The sequence below is a fragment of the Macrosteles quadrilineatus genome, unplaced genomic scaffold (genome assembly GCF_028750875.1).
Source record: "Macrosteles quadrilineatus isolate MER2022 unplaced genomic scaffold, UCM_ALF_1.0 Scaffold_9__3_contigs__length_116548681, whole genome shotgun sequence".
Classification (NCBI taxonomy): Eukaryota; Metazoa; Arthropoda; class Insecta; order Hemiptera; family Cicadellidae; genus Macrosteles; species Macrosteles quadrilineatus.
The window spans coordinates 39,088,596-39,109,269 of NW_026542602.1; the positions used below are offsets into that span (position 1 = coordinate 39,088,596).

Here is a 20,674-nt window from a genome sequence, read left to right on the forward strand (position 1 = left end):
TCTTGACATCCATGTTTATTAGCTATGCGAAACCACTTCTTTGGTGAAATGGTAATTTACGTTATTTGCTACAAAGATTGGAATACGTTTTTCTGGTTGGATCATTCAAAATGTGTCGTACTTGGGAAATTGTATAACACCTTTTTGCGGACTTCACATGTTGCATATTAACTCTTTTATGGGAGTTGGTTTGCATGTAGCATTCACACCCGCTCTATCATTTGACGTATTCCCAGCCAAGGACAAGGTCATCGTCGTGAACATTTCCCACGATTTGTCAAATGTAAAAAACATTTCCCATGTACGATGTCTCGGTCAGTCTCGCGGTACGCGTACTCGAGCTGGGTGTGGATGGTAAGTTGCCAAGTCCTATGACAATATTTAACGCATTCTGAATCTAGATCTGTGTACATTTTCGGTTTGCATTGCAAGGCCAACCCTGTTTCTTGTCCGAGTTAAATACCAATAACCCATTTCGAGGCATGCCAATTTCTGTCAAGGAAAAGACATTTTTGCTAACTTCTGTGTGTACGCTTTTTACACCGCGGTATGCATATAGCTTTGCTGATTTTGATGTCGCTATCTCTTTTAGGTTGTATCAGTACGCCAAGACAATACAGTTTTGCCAACTTCTGCGTTTACTTTGTCATCGCGGTGTGCCTATAGCTTTGCTGAATCTACACAATCGTCTTAGCTGATGCCGCATCCCATATTCACTTGTGTCCGTTGCTAGAACACAGTCTGGCATATTAACTATTTGTACTTCCTTGACTCCAATCATTGACAACGTCCTGCATTGTAAAGTAACCAAACACTTGATCGATTGTTTGAATTCCATTTTGTAACTTGACTACAATAATTAGCCTGATGTATCAGGTCCATAATTCTAATTTTAATTGAATGTACAGTACATTTCCTATGGTTAAGTGTTTTAAACTTATACTACTCTACGTTTCGGGATGTAAGGAAACTATTCTCGTTTAAAGTGGAAACTATTCGTGTTCCCTATACTTACACTTTTACCTCACTGAGTGCACATTATACAACATTGTAAGCCACAACATGAGTTTCTTTTCGTCGAAATATTTTTTACTGACAAGAGTCTTTGCTTCTTTTGTCTGTGACCAAACTTTGACATGAGAGAGCAAAGCAAGATTGTCATTTACTCAGCACAACGTTGAGTGTTCAGTGTTCATGTTAGAATCTCTGTCAGGTAATGTGCGGAAGTGGAAGGGCGAGGCGGATATTGTGATCAAGCGGTCACCGACCAACCAGCTGGAAAATCAGCTGTTTGTATCAGGAAGATCACACAGCTGACGTACAATTGATCAATTGATACTGCACAATTGCAACATCATTGTTGGAGCAACCGCGATTGTTGATATTCTACGTGAGGTGTGAAATTCAATCAGACTTCTCTCCTAATGAAGAACGTGGGGCAAATAGATGTTCGTTGTATTAATTGAAAATATTCCATGGTTGAAACGCAAACTACTCTACTGTATAATACACCGTGAAAAAGACATGCCGATCTTATGTTGAAGTTGCCAATTAAATCTACGGTCAGTTAGACGGCTGAACAGCCTTGCATGAAAAGGATGCAAGGCATCGGTTTTATTATCAACGTTTCTGCTGGAAAGGACTATAGTGAAAAGTGATATTTCATCCTATCATCCATCCAAACACGTGGTTCTGGCTAAAAACATATTATCTGAAGGAAACTTGTTAAAACTCAATTACAAATAAAAAAGTAATATTTGCTTCAACATTTACCTACTCTAGTATCTTGGCACATGTCGCTTGTACAACGGTGCACGTGGTGTTCCACAAGGGTGCAGTATGGGTCCCTCGCTGTTTGCTGTTTGCATTGTCTGGTCAGTGTCGGACTGTTGGTCATTCGCCAGCCTCGTGCCCGTCTTATCAGATAGCCGCCATGTTGGTCTCTTCATCATCGCACATCGCACAATCCAGTCGCTTGTTTGTACTCGGTCAGTGTGGTTTGTTTCGTCCGAATCGGTTTGGGTCGGCAATTTGGAATTTTTACTGTGGGTGTTTCGGATTTCACGTTGAGTTGGATGAAAATGTTTCGTATTTGTCTTAATAATGTACTTTACAAATGTAGTTTGTCTAGGTTTGTATTGTACACTGTGTACAGTGCACAAAATAGTTACTTAACTTGGGTCTATTTGTATTTCCTTTTTTGAAAATGGTTACCCCGAACGTTTGCTTAGGGATGCTGGCATTGTCATACTCTAGTATATCCAAATCATATCCACATAGAAGTTTATTTTTGCATTAAATGTGTATATATGCGTTGTGATTTAGGTTTTAAACACGTTAACAACTGCTCGTCCGTGTCATCTCAGATTTCATGTTTATTAAGTAGAAACAGTCAATGGACAAGTAACATTATTTCGAATTATAGTCTTTGATTTTTTATATTTTTTTATACTTGAAGTCACGTAGTATTACATTTCAATTCTATTTTAGTCTTTTTCATGACGCTTTCACATGGTTTCAATTTAAAGTTTATAGTGCGAGATATGTAATTTGTATGTGCAGTCGTAGTTGTGTGTGATTCATGTTGGTTTCTGCCAGTCGCAAAGTTTAAACGACAACGTGCTGTGTTACCAGATATCACTCTTATCTCAACTCAAAGATAGCTTAAGCCAATATTTAACTGCAAACTGTTTGACCTCGAAAGTTAACACAATGTTGGTTCAACACTTACACTTCCTTCATTATAAATTACTTAATTTTAACCAGTTACTTTCTTGCATCGTGTTAATTGTTAACTATTTTAACAGGCTAACAGGCTACTAGACTTTGATGGATGAAATGGTCTGGTATTTGATACACAATATCCACAGTTTGAAATGTTAAATTCACATTTCAAAATATAGATATTGTGTATAAAATTCCAGACAATTTCATCCATCAAAATACTTAATAAAACGACTCACTAAACTCGTTGTAACTCATAAATAATTGGTCGGATGCAATATCCACGTAAAAGATGTTAAAAACTTGCTTCTATCAATAATGTAAATTTCTTAAGTGTGCAAAAATAGGAAATAAATCCAAAACTTAATAAACAAGTTTTTAAAGCTTTAATACCAAACAAATGCTTTAAAGATTTAATAATTTTCTTTTCTCTTATATTTTATTTCCATTACACAAAAAAACTTAACCTAGCTTATGAAGGTGGCTTGCAACTACTGCATACATGTGTCTAGCTGTGACTTTATATTATCTAGATTATTGAATTTAATATTTGATTTGATATACTAATTTAGGATGTTTAAATATCTTTAAAATATACTTCGCCATTTTGTTTAAATTTACAATAAATTTAGTATCATGTAATCCGTAGTGTAATAGAAGTATAGAGAACTGCTGGGATAGAAATAAAATAATTTCTTTCATTTAAATTATACTTTGCTTCTTTAATGGGAAAATTGAACGATTTAATTTCAGTAGCTAACACACCTTTGTCGATAAGGTAGGACTTAATGTTTTTGTAATTCTGTAATTAATACATTCGCATACTTGCTTCTCCAAAAAGGCTATCACAATACCAATTCATTCATTGGCGATTTTAAAAATATAGCATACACACTACACAGTTAGTTTTAAAAACACTCTCCTTATAATACAACATAACATGAGTAGAGTCTCTGAGATCTTAAGTGATGAATTGGTGCAGTTGATGTTTGCCATAATTATGATTTTAATGACAATTTTAGATTTGACAGTACAAACACCATAATTTCCTATATTTACCTTTGACCTTTTGGTCAAAATGTCTGTAGATGAATGAAATAAATATGAAATCATTTCAATACTTTCATACAATAAAATAGGTCTAAATTCGCCATCGCAATTGACCACTTGAGCTCTTGACCTCAATCAACCTTTGCAATTAGGAGTGGGAGTGACAATAGAGTGAAGCGAGTGACGTCATGCGAGTGATGAGTGAAATACGATGAGTGTTAGTGAAGATGAGGCAGGTCCGGAGTTGGAATTTGACATGTGGGAAGGCCAGTTTGAGTTTGTGGGCTCCCAGTACCGCGACCGCGACAGTAACGGCAACGAGGAGTTCCACAGTGGAGTATACGACGAGAGTGTAGACCTCTTCAGTCCTCCGGTACGGCCGAGGAAGAACGGCTTCAAGAAACACCATGTGCAAGTGTGGTACGAGGATCTGGCCGGCCATGTAAGTCTGGGCTAGTGGAAGAGAATGTGTATGGGAGTTCCGTATTAGTCTTTAAAAACCTTTAGTGTAGAGAGAAAAATCTATCATGTACCGTACCTTGTGTCATAACAAATGCTTTGAAATACTGTAACAGCATTTATAGAACAGCATCAATCAGAATATCCCCACAAGGTATCCAATTTTATAGTAAGACATTAGTAAGAGATAATAAACATTTTAGCTTATTTTAACTTATTTTGGCTTGGATCAAAATGGAATCTTTCCATTGTATGAGTCATACCTCATTCAACTGATATGAGACTATCTAAATGTCAATCTAATATAATTGGACCAAAGTATTTCTTTTAGATTGGTGTTTTAATATTTTTAATTAATAGTACTACTCAAAACAGGGTATTTCCCAATCCCAATGCATGTTTTAACAAGCGGATGTAGCTTTACTTACCATAAGCTTTCAAATAATAAACATAGCTAAATAACCATATATTAAAATGTTACAGTACCGGTACACATTTTTAAAGTTTTGTACAAACATCTACAAGAACAACTTACGTGATATACCTTATAGTATATCCAATACACAAACATGTTTTGTGACGAACCAAAATTGTGGTCTGTGTCAAGTTGATAGAACCATTTTATAAGTACAGTGACACTGACACTGAGGTATCAATTGACAGTTTATGTGACCATGGCCTGTTTGGCTGTCAATATGATCATCACTTAGAGTTGTGAAGGTTATTGTCATCAGTGTCATTTTCTGGTGATTTCTTTTAATTTCTGTTGGCTACTATCTGCAAATTGTTTAACCCTTTCAATGCTAGAATATTTTTTTGTAATTTTCCAAAAAATGCTAGAGTTATTTACTTATTGCATCCGAAAAGTGGTAGGCTTGCCACGGGGCAAAGTCTAGGGTGCGAGTAAAAAAATCAGTAAAAAAAATTTTTTCTCAAAAGTGCTAAGGGACGATATATTGGGCCTCGGTCGTATGAGTAATCGAAAGAAAACCATCACTGTTTCGAAACAACAACCGAATAAATCTATATGCCTATTTAAACTCACATAATAGAAAATCGCGCCGGCATCGTCGCGCTTAGCTTAGCATCGGACGAAAAGCGAACAACGATATATCGTTCCATAGCACTTTTCGGGTAAAAGACGCACAACGATATATCGTTGCATAGCACTGAAAGGGTTAAATAAGTAAATTTTTGAAAAAAGTTATAACTTTACCTGTATGTAAAACTAGTTAACTAATAGATTTATTCAACCTAGTGTCTGGAATGGTAGTTTCCGCAGTGAATTAAGAATTTGCAATGATACATTTGTATTTCTCAAAACCTCAGATTTTACAATTTTTACTGCTGATAATTTTGTATTGGTAAATAGTGGAATCATTGTATTGGCAAATAGTGGGTGTGAAAAAGCTATGAAGAGGCATTCACAGCAAAGACTGACTCAATCTTTTCCTAGCCACTGAGGATGCTTCCAAAGGAATGGTGAAAAGTCTGCCAGCAATCCCCAGCTGATAAAAGGCTAACGTCAAAAATCCACTAATGGTTCCTTAAATTTATTTAATTTTAAACTAAACAACAATAATTTTACTTTACAAAATCAATCACATAAGGTCAGAACATTTCCCCAAGTCCCGTGATTTATTTATTTATTTCCTCTCAACGGTTACACCATTTTACAGCGATTTCATTTCCCCTTGAAATTGAGCCCAGAATAGTAAGCCTATGGCTGAGACAAAATGAATAGGTATACAAAAAAAGTCTCACCAATGGTTTGTTTGTTGCAGGTGCAGATGCTACAACAGCAGATGAGCGTGTTAGCAGACAACCAGAGTCATACTGACGAGCGTTACACCCGCGCCAAGCAGGACAATGCTACTCTACAGGCCAGGTAAATACTTCATCATCATTTCTTATCATATTTAGTCCCAGCCACACAGCGACAAAGGGTTTTATTGTTCTTGTGCCGTCACAAGCATAGTTACCTATAAAATTTTTGCCGGTAGCTTTTTGTGAGTGTGATGTTTCAAATTCCTTGGTAGCTGAGTTAATGTTGGGTTTCCTAGTCACAGAAGCAGAGGGCGGAGAAGACTGCCACTGAAATCGCTAGTCTGCTCTCCACACTTTGCTTTCACGCCTAGGGAAACCCAGCTTAAAGTGCTCGTCTAACAGTCAAAGTTTCCAATGTGATCCTAACAAAAATCAGGTAACTTTCATGGTGGAAACTGGACCCAGCTGTCCTTAGATGAACAGGGTTGGGATGAAGATTAAAAGTAAGACTGTAGATGAAGAACAATTTCAATGTTTTGTTGTTTGGCTGAAAATTTCCAGTTGGGCTTTTAATAAATGGTTTTGGCTTAAGAAACAGCTAGCCCTCCTTATAAAGCTACACAATTCATCTCACTCATACTTTCACTCATATTTGGGCTAAAATACACCCAGTCAAGTCCCCATCTTAACCAATACAATGCAAATCCAGGAAGAGGAAATGAATCAAGCTAGGATATCACGTCACAATCACAATGTGATTCATACTCTTAGATGTCAGTTGACTTTCATTATAGTATCTATGTGAGAGAGACTTGAGAGAAAGGTGTAATAACAGTGATAAATTACACCAAGAGCAGACTGACGGAAATGGGAGATCACCTGACTGTGAGTAAACAAGTGTGTTCAAAAGAGTGACAACTTGTGATATGTGTGCCAATTCGTAAATACTGACATGAACTAAACTTTTTCGACCAAACAAATTTTACTGTAGGCCTAAGCGACAAAATCTACCCACATAAAAGAAGGTACAGTAGACTCTTGGTTGGCCAGGCAAATAAATTTGAATAATCAAGAGTTTACATTATCAAGATGTTAGACTTATCGGGGTAAAAATGAATCATTCTAATTACAAAGATCTCATTTTAAAAATACTGTATAATGTATGGTACCAAACTAAAATGGAATGAATACGTTATAGTAGTTTACGCAACGATTGCGTAAGATAGTGTTAACGACACAAGTAGAAAATTGAAGGTACGAGCCTTGGCGAGTGCCTTAAAAACTTCTACGAGTGTCGTTAACAGTATTTACGCGAGTTGCGTACACTACTTTACCTACGGCATTGTTTTAATTACTAAAAATCACTACCTCATAAATTCTAAAAGAGGTTATGTTTTCGTTTATAACCTCTCATTGCCACTGACAGTGATGCAACAAAACATTGTATCAAACACTAATTGCACCAATCAACAATTAAATTGGCCTGAACAGCTGATTAGCTAAATTTGGAATCATTACAATTTTACTTCTACTCTCTCAATCCTTGAACCTCATTGGTCCGTTACCCGTGTTGTTATGAGTAAAACTTTGCTGTTATGTAAGTAAACAATGCTGTTATGAGATACTTTTCAATTCTAAGAACTGTACTGCTACTTTAAAAAACGGTCGTAGGTAAAGTTATTTTGTATATGCCTTGGCTTTTTTCAAAATAAACATCCCACAGGCACGTTTTGACTTCTACATTGTCTAAATAGAACTTCGCAAGGAGCTCTAATTTATTAGAGGTACCAATCAAAATCATAACACAATGAACATTAAATTTTGGTTGACAACATTGTTTTAATAAACTTGTTATTAGGGAGTGCCTAGTGAAATATGTGTGACATTTTGCAAGTTGTGCGTGAAATAACACGAAAAGGTGAACTAATTCATCAGTTTTGCTGACACATGCAACTCCACGTGAGGCCATTTAATCCCATTGATTTTTCTTAGTCTTGAATTGAAGCTGTCTTGGTGAATGTTGTGACAACAACTTTGTTAGGTGTATGGGTAAGAAGTTTCTTGTCTGGGGGGTTTTATATACTTTGGGAAAGGTTTCACTGAGGTTTTTTTTTTTACTCATACACTATTATGGTAGGTAGTAATTATATTATTTGTACTTATAAAATTCATTAGTAGAATATTAGTAAATTATTTTTTGATAATTGTCTGACTATTCTGAAGATTATGATCCAAAGTACATTGGTAAAAACAAAAACACACAGAAAACCCAATACAAAATAAATTGAATAACAGGCTGATTCAAAGGAATGAACCCAGCAGTTGTTGATCTGGTTGGCTGAGGAGGAGAGGAGACACAGAGAGTTGGTGGTTGTATCGTAGTGTATTGTATACTTGCTGAGGTTGTTTCTCACATGATTTGTTGCAGGATCCTGATGTTGGAGGAGCAGCGGAGAGAGTAGAGCTGAGGTCTGAGGAGAGAGGAGACACAAAGAGTCTGTTGTTGTATCGTAGTGTATTGTATACTAGCTCAGGTTGTTTCTCACATGATTTGTTGCAGGGTCCTGATGTTGGAGGAACAGCTGAGAGAGGTAGAGCTGAGGTCCGAGGAGAGGTTGGCAGAGGAGGAGAGGAGACAGGGAGTTGGTGGTTGTATCGTAGTGTATTGTATACTTGCTGAGGTTGTTTCTCACATGATTTGTTGCAGGGTCCTGATGTTGGAGGAACAGCTGAGAGAGGTAGAGCTGAGGTCCGAGGAGAGGTTGGCTGAGGAGGAGAGGAGACACAGAGAGTTGGTGGTTGTATCGTAGTGTACTGTATACTTGCTGAGGTTGTTTCTCACATGATTTGTTGCAGGGTCCTGATGTTGGAGGAACAGCTGAGAGAGGTAGAGCTGAGGTCCGAGGAGAGGTTGGCAGAGGAGGAGAGGAGACACAGAGAGTTGGTGGTTGTATCGTAGTGTATTGTATACTTGCTGAGGTTGTTTCTCACATGATTTGTTGCAGGGTCCTGATGTTGGAGGAACAGCTGAGAGAGGTAGAGCTGAGGTCCAAGGAGAGGTTGGCTGAGGAGGAGAGGAGACACAGAAAGTTGGTGGTTGTATCGTAGTGTATTGTATACTTGCTGAGGTTGTTTCTCACATGATTTGTTGCAGGGTCCTGATGTTGGAGGAACAGCTGAGAGAGGTAGAGCTGAGGTCCAAGGAGAGGTTGGCTGAGGAGGAGAGGAGACACAGGGAGTTGGTGGTTGTATTGTAGTGTATTGTTTACTTGCTGAGGTTGTTTTGATGTTGGAGGAACAGCTGAGAGAGGTAGAGCTGAGGTCCGAGGAGAGGTTGGCAGAGGAGGAGAGGAGACACAGAGAGTTGGTGGTTGTATCGTAGTGTATTGTATACTTGCTAAGATTGTTTCTCACATGATTTGTTGCAGGGTCCTGATGTTGGAGGAACAGCTGAGAGAGGTAGAGCTGAGGTCTGAGGAGAGGTTGGCAGAGGAGGAGAGGAGACACAGAGAGTTGGTGGTTGTATCGTAGTGTATTGTATACTTGCTGAGATTGTTTCTCACATGATTTGTTGCAGGGTCCTGATGTTGGAGGAACAGCTGAGAGAGGTAGAGCTGAGGTCCGAAGAGAGGTTGGCAGAGGAGGAGAGGAGACACAGAGAGTTGGTGGCCAGAGTGGACAGAGAGAAACAACTGCAGGTGGAGAACTGTGCCATCAGGTGACTCTTTATATATTTTATCATTCCCATTCATTACGTTTGGTCAATATCTCATCAACACAAACATGTGATTTCATGAATATAATGTCGTAGAAGACATAATCTTTTGGGTCATCAGATTAATCAAATTTAGCAATACACCTCGTGCAGCTCAAAATGAAGATACATCTTGTTATTTTCCACCCAAGCCATCCACCGTTACCAAGTGTTCAAGAAAAAAAAAATGCTTGTAAACTTTACAGGTAGTTTTTCTGTTTGTCTTGATTAAACATCTGTTGTCAATGCTAAATGCCAAAAATGGAAACAGGTTGTTATGTTTTGCCTTGGCTTCTTGATTTAATGGAAACCGTTTAATTTAAATAGCTACGAAAAAGAAAGAAAAGGCGTGTTTTGTGTATAGAAGTTGGTTCAAAACAGTGCCGTTAAACAACAATTAAATTAAATTTCCTCGCCTTTTCTATAGGTTTCTACAAGGAGGGCGCTTTCCGATTTCGTTAAAAATTTGGTTGATCAAAGCAATTCTACATTTTTTTAATGCAGTAGGGTTATTATTGTTTTTCCAAAAAGTCTTTTTTGAATGTATGAACTTAATATTCGTACTATTCTATTCAATATTAAAAGGAAGATTAAGATATGCTTAAACAAGCACAGTAAGGTCCTTTTGTGTAATTTCTATTAAATATTGCCCCTGTATGCACATTTTATTGACAATTGGTATTGTAAATTAATTGACAACCTTGACTGAAGGTTATTACAAAACATACTCTATTAGTCATTGTTGGTTCTACCATACAACCGTTCGGTCTCTTAATTTTTCACACCAGTTCAACTGTCAACGCAACTATGTCAAAAAAGAAGTATGGACTTATTGTCATGATAGAATGGTCAGTATGAAAAGTACATTTGAATAGATAACCAGGTTTTAATTATTTATTTGCTCAGAAGTTATGGTCATACTCCAAGGTTCATAGTGATGAATAGTGATGCAATTATGAGACAACTATAGGTCATTATAGTTTCACTCCTAATTAATAGAGCTATAAAATGTGTCCTACATAATTGTATTGTTTAGTTTTAACAGAAACTTGTCTACACTGTAGATTTAAGTTGTAAATATTTACTGTGTGTTATTTTGATTCATCACTAATAAAAAGTGAAAACTTTGTTTGAAAATATTTAAAAAAAATTATTTTTAAGATTTATTTAAATTTAGTTTTTGGCAAAGTTGTTACAAATAAAAGAATGTAAATGTTGTCTGATTTGTGTGAAATTTAGATAATTGAGATCTGTTTGGGGAAACCACAATATTGTGCATTGTTCCATTTTAATTTCTATTAAAGAATAATTCTTATCACTATTGTGCTCCCAATTACTCTTTAGTGTTCAATCCAGCGACTGTAATGAAAAATGAGGAAGTAGCCACCCAAACTGTGACAATACCCGGCTCGGGCATCAACATTACGGTTACAAAACTATGAATTCAGTTGTACATTCATGAAAAAATATTTTAGAACAAGGATTAGCTAGTTATTTGGTATCTATACAAGGATTTGGGAAAGATATAGTGTTACTTTTAAATAAAATACAAAAAGTATAAATAAGACCCTCTATATTAGAGCTTTGTAAACGTCTCTCCATATAATATCATGAATTAACCAACACAATGTTGCAGGTTACAAACACTGGAGCTAGAGAACAGCTCACTGAAGGAGGAAGCTACTCGGTGTCGCTCGCAGACTGAGAAGCTACGGACTGAGAAGGCGGAGGTGGAGGAACGGCTCGGTGAGAGTCAGAGCGTCGTCTGCTGTCTGCAAGAGGAGGTACACTCTCTCAAGGACCAGGAGAGGAGGCAGAAGGAGTGTGTGCAGGCCAACCAACAGGTAAACTGAACTCACACCGGTTCAATAGGAAGAATCAAAATGTGTACATTTTTCCTTTAGTAATTTTTTATTCATGGCTTATGCATTAAACTTGTCTGGGTATTGTTCGCCTTCAAATCTGAAAGTACCTGTTTCGATCCCAAGCGAGATCGTTTCTAGACTCAGGTGTCATTTGTCATTGGGTTATGAATGTATGACGCTATCTAACAAAAAGGTCAACGTTCAGTGTTTGGACCAACCCCTTTCAAAATGTAAAAGATGCCACTGGCATAGAAACACACACAACAAATAATAAAAAAGTATGTTATAAAAACACATATTAGGGGTTCTACCTTCAAATTCTAATATTCCTATTCTAATACCTGTGACACTTAAAACTTCTTGATAGTCATTCCTGGTTTGTGGCAGTACTGAAAAATCAGAACCTTTATTCTATAGCAATGTACATTCGATTAGTTTTTAAAGGACAAAGTGCATACAACATCGAATTTTGGATGCTGGAGTTGACATCCTATCTTCATGGACCAACCGTAGCTTATTTTTTATAAAAAAGGAATATAGTTCAGTAAACAGTGCAATGAACACTGAAATTGGTTTCGTTTGTCATTATTGCGATTTGCAAGAATATAGGATTGTTGGATGCTAACAATTCAAAAAATTATTAAAACTGCATTTTTTGCTTGGAGAAAAATCCTCTCATGTCCCTTCCCAAGAAGGAAATAGAATTTACCAAAAGGTACAGTCAGTAATAGTTATGCGTTTCAGCTGGTGGAGGAGTTGACACAGGAGGTGGAGAGGTTGAGGAGAGAAGTGACGACACTACAGGAGCTCAACCAACACTCCAGAGAGCCACAGACCCAGCTCCAGGAGCAACTGGACTCTCTGCGGCAGGAACACAGAAGTGAGTATCTGTTACTTCCCAAGGGGTGGGAGAAGAGAGTAGAAAATGATATTAGGGTGAGAAAACTTAGAAAGGTCTCATGGTATTACACTACAGTAGAACTCCAATGATCCGAACTCCAACTATCATATCGGCAATTATCTGAATTGCCTACGAAAAGAATTTTAAAAACTTAAAACCACAATTAACTTGTTCGCTGCGGCCTACTGCTATAGCAGTAGTGCGGCACTAGCACTGCACACGCCCCACTGCTATAGCAGTAGTGTGCTTCCCTGCCAAATATTGCGTCTGTCTGAGCCCAGCACTCGGCCGGGGACACTGTTATTGTTGCCAGGCTGTAGCTTAGAATACGAGCTTTATTTTTTTCCAGGTTGGTACTAAAAATTCCTGTAAAATCCTGTCTGGCGATGCTTTTTCCCGGTTTCGGAGATTTTCTCTATTCGAGCCATATTACAAAGACACTGGTTATTGATGCAGGCAGTGCTGCTACCTTTGGGTGTTGAACTGCGAGAACTAAGTGAACTACGTCCACTTTCGGGGTAACGCAGAACAATCACCACTGCTCTTTTGTGATTGGTTTTGCTGAGATATTTGAATGCCAATTGGGATCGCTGATTCAGTAGCGCGCCGAGCCTTGCCGCAGTTTTCGAGCACCTGTGTTAAGGTTTTCAGCAGCGAACTTGTTAATGAGAATCATTTTTAAAGAAGGCAGTTAATTTTCAAATTTCAGCTTTTATCCCATTTCCATATTTTTTTCAACAAAAATGCCTTGATTCTAGTAGTTCAGCAGAATCATTACGTCGACCACAGACAAATTACCTCTACACAAAGATGATAACCGTTTTACTGTACAACAATCAGTTGCAATTTTTGATTCTTTTGTAGGTCTACAAGAGGCCCATGAGGAGCTGCAAGTGGTGTTGTTATCACGAGGGGTTGAGGAAGGTCGTAACCTCTTATCAGCAGCCTCTCAAGGTCACAGTCTAGCTGCTGAGCTGGATGATATGACTCAAGATGATGTAAGTCAAAACTTTATTACAGTAACTTGTCTCATTATTGTCAAACATTTAAGAGATTTTCGTTAAAGATTAGTATTCATGTATCAAAGGTTATTAGAACAAGCTAGCAGTAACTTCTTGACATATCATTTAACACATTCACTCCCACGTGTCACATGACCAGAGATAGGCAAGAGTTTGTGGCCTGGTAAGGAACACGTTTATAAAATATTTTCTTATAAGGTTCAAGCTTGTGCGTGGAAATATTAGGCAAATCAGGGAGTGAATCACTAAAGTATAAGAATAGACCAATTGTGATACATGATCAATTACAGCACTAAAATGTGCAACCACCTTCGAATTGCCACAAACACCCAATTAAATCACTTTAAATTTCATTTACTGACTGAGACATGATCTTCACTAATCATTTTATTGTTTATTTTTACAAAACTACCTGAACTAAGTCCAAATCCATTTTTTTACACTCCACCTTTCGGTTTTTTTTTTTTTTTTTTTTTTTTTTTTTGTAATAAATTAATGACACCTGTTTTGAGTACCACGCTAGGTTGAAACTGCATATTGATGACACTGAACTATACAAAAATCACTACTTACTAATGTTATTGAAACCCAAACTATTGAAACTATTTACTATAATTTGTAGAGCCGTTACCAGACTGATGTTTATGTTATATCATTTCCATTAACTTAATAAATATTGCTTGAATATTAGTATTCAGATAGAAAAGCTTTTTAACAAAATAATAATCAATCACTACCATTTGGTTAGTAATTGCTTAACTAAGTTAACTACAAGTTGGTGAGGCATAACTTAGTTTAACTGTGGGTATTTTTTCACAGCCCCTGAGTGATAAAGATGAAGACAAGAAGGTATGTGGCATGTTGTTGCATGCTCACTGGGACAATTCCAAATTACTTGTGTGTCTCAAACTAACATTCCCTCCCCATGTTGTTATTCTAATGTTGGTTGTGCCATGTGATTCTCTTTATCGCTGTCGATAACCTTTCACTTCGCAATTTCTACAAAGTTGAGCACTTTAAGTTTAAACTTTAGTAAGATTGTGAAATCATACTAAAGCTTATGCAGTGCCAGGGCAGTATTATGAATTTATATGGCTCTTGACAGCTCACTCCAGAGAGACCCCTTATTCCGATTTTCGGTCGCTAGAGCTGAGGGGGACGTGGTATTGGTTCAACTAGACAAACTCGACCCTTTGTTTTCTAAGATCAGATCCGTGAATGGACGTTCAAGGCTAGGATACTAGCTAATATAATTATTTTATTTTATTTTTTAACAATATCATGGGTATGCGAGAAAACTTGTTTACTTCAATAATAGAGTTGCTTTGGAAATATTATGTTTTTAAAATTTTTGGAAAAGTTCCTACATACTGCAATTGGTTTGAACGACTTCTGCAATCGTGGCAGAATTTTGAACATTGTGACTCTTTTGCGACAAAATTGTGAGTATATCCAACGTTCATGGAGAAATAGCTATCATCTCCAATATAAAAAAGCAACAAAATACAAAATAGCAATAAGCTAAGATATCAATAACGTCTCCTGTGGTTGAGATGAAATCATTAACATCTTCCGCAATTGCAGAGTCATCATCATCTCCTGTTATCGAGGCAGAATCATAAACACCATTATCATCTCCCCTGCTCCCATGTAAATCATGAACATCATTATCATCTCCCCTGCTCCGATGTAAATCATGAACACCATTATCATCTCCCCTGCTCCGATGTAAATCATGAACATCATTATCATCTCCCCTGCTTCCGATGTAAATCATGAACATCGTTGGAGGAGAAATCGCCACATTACTTGCGGTTGCGGAGACTCCTTCATTTTTTCGCTACAATCGGGGCTAGATCGTGATTTTTGATTGTAGACGCTTTTGGTGATTGTGAGAATAAAAGCTCAGCTCAAAAATCAAACCCTAACAATTATCGGTAAAATTCATTTTTCAAGGGAAAAGATATTGTAGAGACCCCTTCAGACCTCAGCCCACAGCGACTGTTCTGTACGTCGTTAGGAAAATCTGGCCCTGCCAGAGGCTTATACGAATACGATATAATACACATTTGTTGTGATGTTTAGATTAACTCATAGGTATGAAAAGTAAGATTTAGAGTTACAATATTTCAATAATATTTAATGGCTACATATATGCGCTAAAAGCACTAAAGGAGCTTGTAGGTATTCATTTATTTTGCTGCTTTTTGAGTATTGGCTTTATATAAACAGTCAGCAGCATAATGGCTGAAAAGTAAAAGTATCATTAATAGTTTTGCTCGACACTTTTTTTAGTTACTATATTTTTTCTATTTAAAAATGTTAAATGTAATTTTTTTACATCATCAGTTGTTGGTAAACTATAAAATGTAAAAATTAGAATAAAATGTGTATATTTTAAATTGAGCCTAATAAGCTAATAGGGTATACCTGTGCTACGATATGCAATACAAGTTTACACCACTTTACACCTACATTATTCATGGTATTTTAATTTTTCTACATGGCCTAAAGTAATTACATAAATCCTGTATTTAGTAAAAAAAATCAAATATCTGTACACAGTACCTAAATCTGTTGTTCTGTTTCTAGTATAGGCTACATACTACCGCAGGACCGCATGTACATTAACCGCAGGGGGCCCACGCTTGCGTGGGTTCGTGGCCTGGGCGACCACGCGGACCCTAGCTCTCCCAGAGGGGAGGTAATTGCCCGGTGTTGGAACCGGCACTTCAGGTAGACCACAAGCTATGGACGACTGGACAAGCCAGCCTCTTTGGGTTTACCCAAAGTGAGAGTACCCAGTGACATTCCCTCCATTCAGGGTGGTGGGGTGTTAAGCTCTGCTAGTGTTGATTAAGTTCATAGATCTTTCACCTGCCTGTAGCTTGTGGTTGTGACTGAGTCCTACCTGTTGTGTATGACTGACATTTTGTGAGGCATATCCTCGACTTTGGAAGTAGCCTCGTCCTGGGAGGTGAAATACCTAGCCCCCAGAGGGGAGGTAAATGCTCCGTGTTGGTATCGGCATTTTCAAGTAGGCCACAGACATGGACGACTGGGCATTGGGTCCCAGTGACATTCCTTTATCCAGGATGGAGGGGTGTTTAGCTCTAGGAGAGATGGAAGTGCATCATAATCTCTAACCTACCTGTGTCTGTGGTTCTTTGGGCTTCGGCCTGCTTGTTGTGTGCGACCAGCATTCAGTGGGCAAATCCTCGACTTTGGAAGTAACCTTTCCTGGAGGTGAAAACGGGCAAGTACCCGTAGCTCACGGGGACACTCAAGGGCAACGTAACTTTCCGCAGTGTGAGGGCAACGGTTTGTAGGCACTTATGCAAACCAATCCCTGTCTCTGAGCACGGACGGTATGGTTATCTTGAGTGTGGGGGGTTCTTCCCGGAACCTCAATTGAGTCAAGGGTGTCGCCACCTCTGGTGGATAGGTTCATCCGGGTGGGTCCCACTTCTATACCTGCCTCCTTTTGGGAAACCCTGATGGCCTGGCAGTGATGTTGGGTCTGACGGGCAAACGAAGTAGATCGGGTGCTGGGTCCGAGCCCGCCAGGGGTATCTGGGGATCTATCGCTCTGGTTATCTCTGGTTTCCCAGCAATGGGTAAGGCCTCGATCGGGTAGTGGTGTAAATGGGAGGTTGGGGTTTCCCCCGTCAGCGTGCTGACGGTCCCCTTCCTCCTGGCTATTGATGGCGGGTTCTGCCTGTCAGGGATTAGATAGGTCCCGAGTGTTGCTTGCACTAAATGCGTCAGGGCGCTCCACCATGGACCTCTAGGTCCTGACCTAGTGGAACCCAGGTGGAGTGACGCTTAAACAAGCAGCCGGAATCCCTGGTTAGGATTGAGGGGCAACCCTCCTTCCGAAGGGTCTGCTTCGGCAGCCGGCGAGCCTGATGACCTTAAGTCATCCGCTCATGATGTGCTAAAGGTTGATGCTTAAGCTTCGGCCTACATCATGGGGCCCGGGTATGTCCTAAAGGATAGGTACCGGGTATGTAGTCAGGGGGCTTCGGCTCTCATGACAAATAAATAATAATAATAATAATAATAATAATAGGCTACATAAGTAAAATGCTTAATTAGTTTTTTGGAAGTGGTCACGATACAGAGTTTTCCCCAACAGAAGTCTATAAATTGTCTTTGCATTACATTGAGTCAGTCGGATGGTGACATGGAGACAGTTGGACCTCAGCGCTCCCGTGCATCGGCGGGGTTTTATTTACGCCAGTTGTTGTTTTTTATACTCTTCTTCACAGCTGTTATTCATACCCTTGTGTATTTAGATAAAAAATAACTTTGGGATCAACTACTAATATATCTTTTTTGCATGTTGAACATTTGTATGTGCTATCATAGACAAACAGGATTAAATATAAACCGGAAGCAGTGCTGCCGTTAGCATATGTTCTGGCGTCCTCCGCTAGGAGTGCTGTGTAGCTACGTATCCACTGCTGTCGGTTTATATTTAATTCTATTTGTCATGGTGCTACTAAACTGCATCGTATCAAATTAACAATTCCTAAGTGTTTGTTTTTGTTACTAACAAAGATTTTGTATGTTTGAAGTAATTCGTTTTTAGTATCTTAGCTTTTTTTGGGACATTTTAATTTAATATTGGGCCCTCTTTGTACTACTTAAACTGTAACATATCACTGTTTCCCCCTTTTTTGGAAGTGGTTTCAAAATGAATTATGGTATTTTAATTGTAGTGCGTTGTGATATGTTTGTCATCAAACAAACTATTATGACTAATATATTAAACAAAAGGATTTAAAACAGTTACCATAGTGTGTTTAAGCAACATCGATATCAAGATCAGAAGATTTAAAATATCACTCTGCCCGACTGCCTAGAGCCAAATTATGTTCAACGTGGCCTTCATGATCACTGATCAGTCACCATGTAATTTCTACATTTATTTGTGGAATCATTATGAACATGTTTAGATGCCTCCCTCAACTAAATAGGGTTGTTGTGGTTTTTTTAACATTCCTATAACACAGATCAGAGTTGGAAAGAACTTGCTTATATTAAATTTTGTACCCCTGATGAGCACAGTCCTTCAGTATTTGAGGCACACATTCAAATCCAATTAAATGGCAATTTAGATGTAAAATACTGGGACTTGGTGATTTTGGAGACCATTATTAAACTATACGTTTATATCATCCGTCAGCAAAAATGATATGTTTCCTAGAACTGTTACACTATTTTAGATCTTTTAAATTATAATTTTACAATGTTTCAGATGCGTTCAGCCTACAAAGAGTCCCAAGAGGTGATCACACATCTTCGCAGATACATTGACGACATACTGCTGCTCATTGTTGAGAACTGCCCCCGTCTGCTGGAGAAAAAGGGGGGCCCCCCAGCCCCTTGATGTCTACCCCGCCTACCCCCACTCATATGTCGGTACAACTGGCAGAGTGTTGTCGTTGTCGCTTAGTTCCTAAAAACTATTGTCGGAGACCATCAGTGTTCGTTAACCTCGATTAAAATGGAAAGTGAAAATTTGGATTACAATTTAGTGGGTAGAATGGAGAAACAAAATAAACGAAACTTGTTTGTGAAATAGCAATTATGAAGGGTGAAACTTATATTTTTTTTAAAGCGCCATTTCAAAGTTAAGTAAAATTATGAGTGAAAATCTTGCAAAGAAATAATTATCTTATTATGAGAAAATTTCTAAGTGAATCATGGTAAGAGGCAAGAATAGAGATTATATACTTGAAGGAAGGAAAATATTAGAAAACAAGCAGGAGGTGAAGGATTAATAGATGTTTTGAGACATTGTGTGGTTGTTTAACAGCTCTTTTAGAAACAGAATCTTATTTCTCATGATTCAAAACTTACATGTAAAAATAAGCAATGAATTGAAATTTGTTAAACATAATCCATAATTCTTTGTTTGTCTTTGTGTGGTGTAATTTATTTTTAGGTTCATGTGCATAGTTATAATGAGAAAGTACAAGAAAAGTAATTTAATGTTAAATCTACTGAATTGGTCATGTGACAAAACTTTTGTAAATATGTTAACGTAACTTTCTGACCAAAGCTATTTATGTTGAGCTTTGGATGGAACCGCTGCCTTCATTTTGTGATTGTGTACATAAGCTACTTACCCCTGTCAGGCGTGTCAAAGTGACTTTTCATATGTTTACAAGGCTGTGATCCTAGTTAAGTGCCACATTTTTATTAAATATTGGTTTGCAATCAGTGTTACGACTTCTGTAGTATGAATAGTGAATTTTATTGTACACCTTAAATTTTAATTTAAAAAATATTTTAAAAACAAATACTGTGTAGTAATGATTTGTTTGTTTTTTCAACAATATGAAAACCAACCAACACTGATTGCTACAAATTATGAAAATTGTTTTTATCAACTTTTTGTCATTTGTGTTTATTGTTAAGCTTAGTGTATGTGTTTTAATCATTGTTTGGCAATCATACTTTTGTAAAGTATATATGTTATTTTTATAGTTAGGGCTAGTTTTAATAGTTAATTGTGATTATGATGGTTATAATAGTTGAAAATATTGTTAATACTTGTTGGGACTTTAAAGTTTAATATGAATCAAAGTAAACCGTTTTTTTTTTATGATTTAAATGCTTATTGAACTTACTATTGTTAATAATGCTTTCTATCTCAAATAAACTGTAAATGGCTGTATATTCTGTGTTGTAAATAATAGCTGTATATTGTGCAAATTGCCATAAATCTTCTGTAAATAGATTATTTTGGGTGAACAGTGTGAGTAACATACTTGCTCTGGTTGTCCCAATCTTGAAAGCTATATTTTCAGTACTTATTTTATGACATGTTTAACAAAATTAAGATTTCTAAGATGAATTTCTCAATATACACAGTAACAGTGTTATTTATGTATATTTTGCACAATTAAACTAAAATTCAAAAGCTTATGCAATATATTATTTCAAACCCTGTTTCATGTATTTCATAGACAAAAATGTATTGTAAAATAAGATTGATACCTTATTTGATATCACTACATCCCTCGTACCGACTTAAATTTAATTGATACCTTAAAACATGAAAAGGAGTTTCAGATTTTTTAATAGGATAAGAGATCTTCTTGCATTAATCAAAATATTA

At 37.4% G+C, this 20,674-nt stretch overlaps 1 protein-coding gene across 1 annotated transcript in view; it reads left to right on the plus strand.

Moving 5' to 3' along the window:
• LOC129003862 (rab11 family-interacting protein 4A) overlaps positions 1 to 20,481 on the plus strand; it is a 186,501-nt gene extending 166,020 nt beyond the window's left edge. Inside the window, exons 9-15 of the mRNA XM_054432188.1 lie at positions 6,018 to 6,121; positions 9,578 to 9,718; positions 11,391 to 11,598; positions 12,364 to 12,499; positions 13,385 to 13,518; positions 14,362 to 14,391; positions 18,806 to 20,481. Of these exons, the coding sequence (XP_054288163.1) occupies positions 6,018 to 6,121; positions 9,578 to 9,718; positions 11,391 to 11,598; positions 12,364 to 12,499; positions 13,385 to 13,518; positions 14,362 to 14,391; positions 18,806 to 18,937 (885 nt within the window). The 3' untranslated portion in view covers positions 18,938 to 20,481. The remainder of the gene's footprint in view (positions 1 to 6,017; positions 6,122 to 9,577; positions 9,719 to 11,390; positions 11,599 to 12,363; positions 12,500 to 13,384; positions 13,519 to 14,361; positions 14,392 to 18,805) is intronic.
• Positions 20,482 to 20,674: the final 193 nt, after the last annotated feature.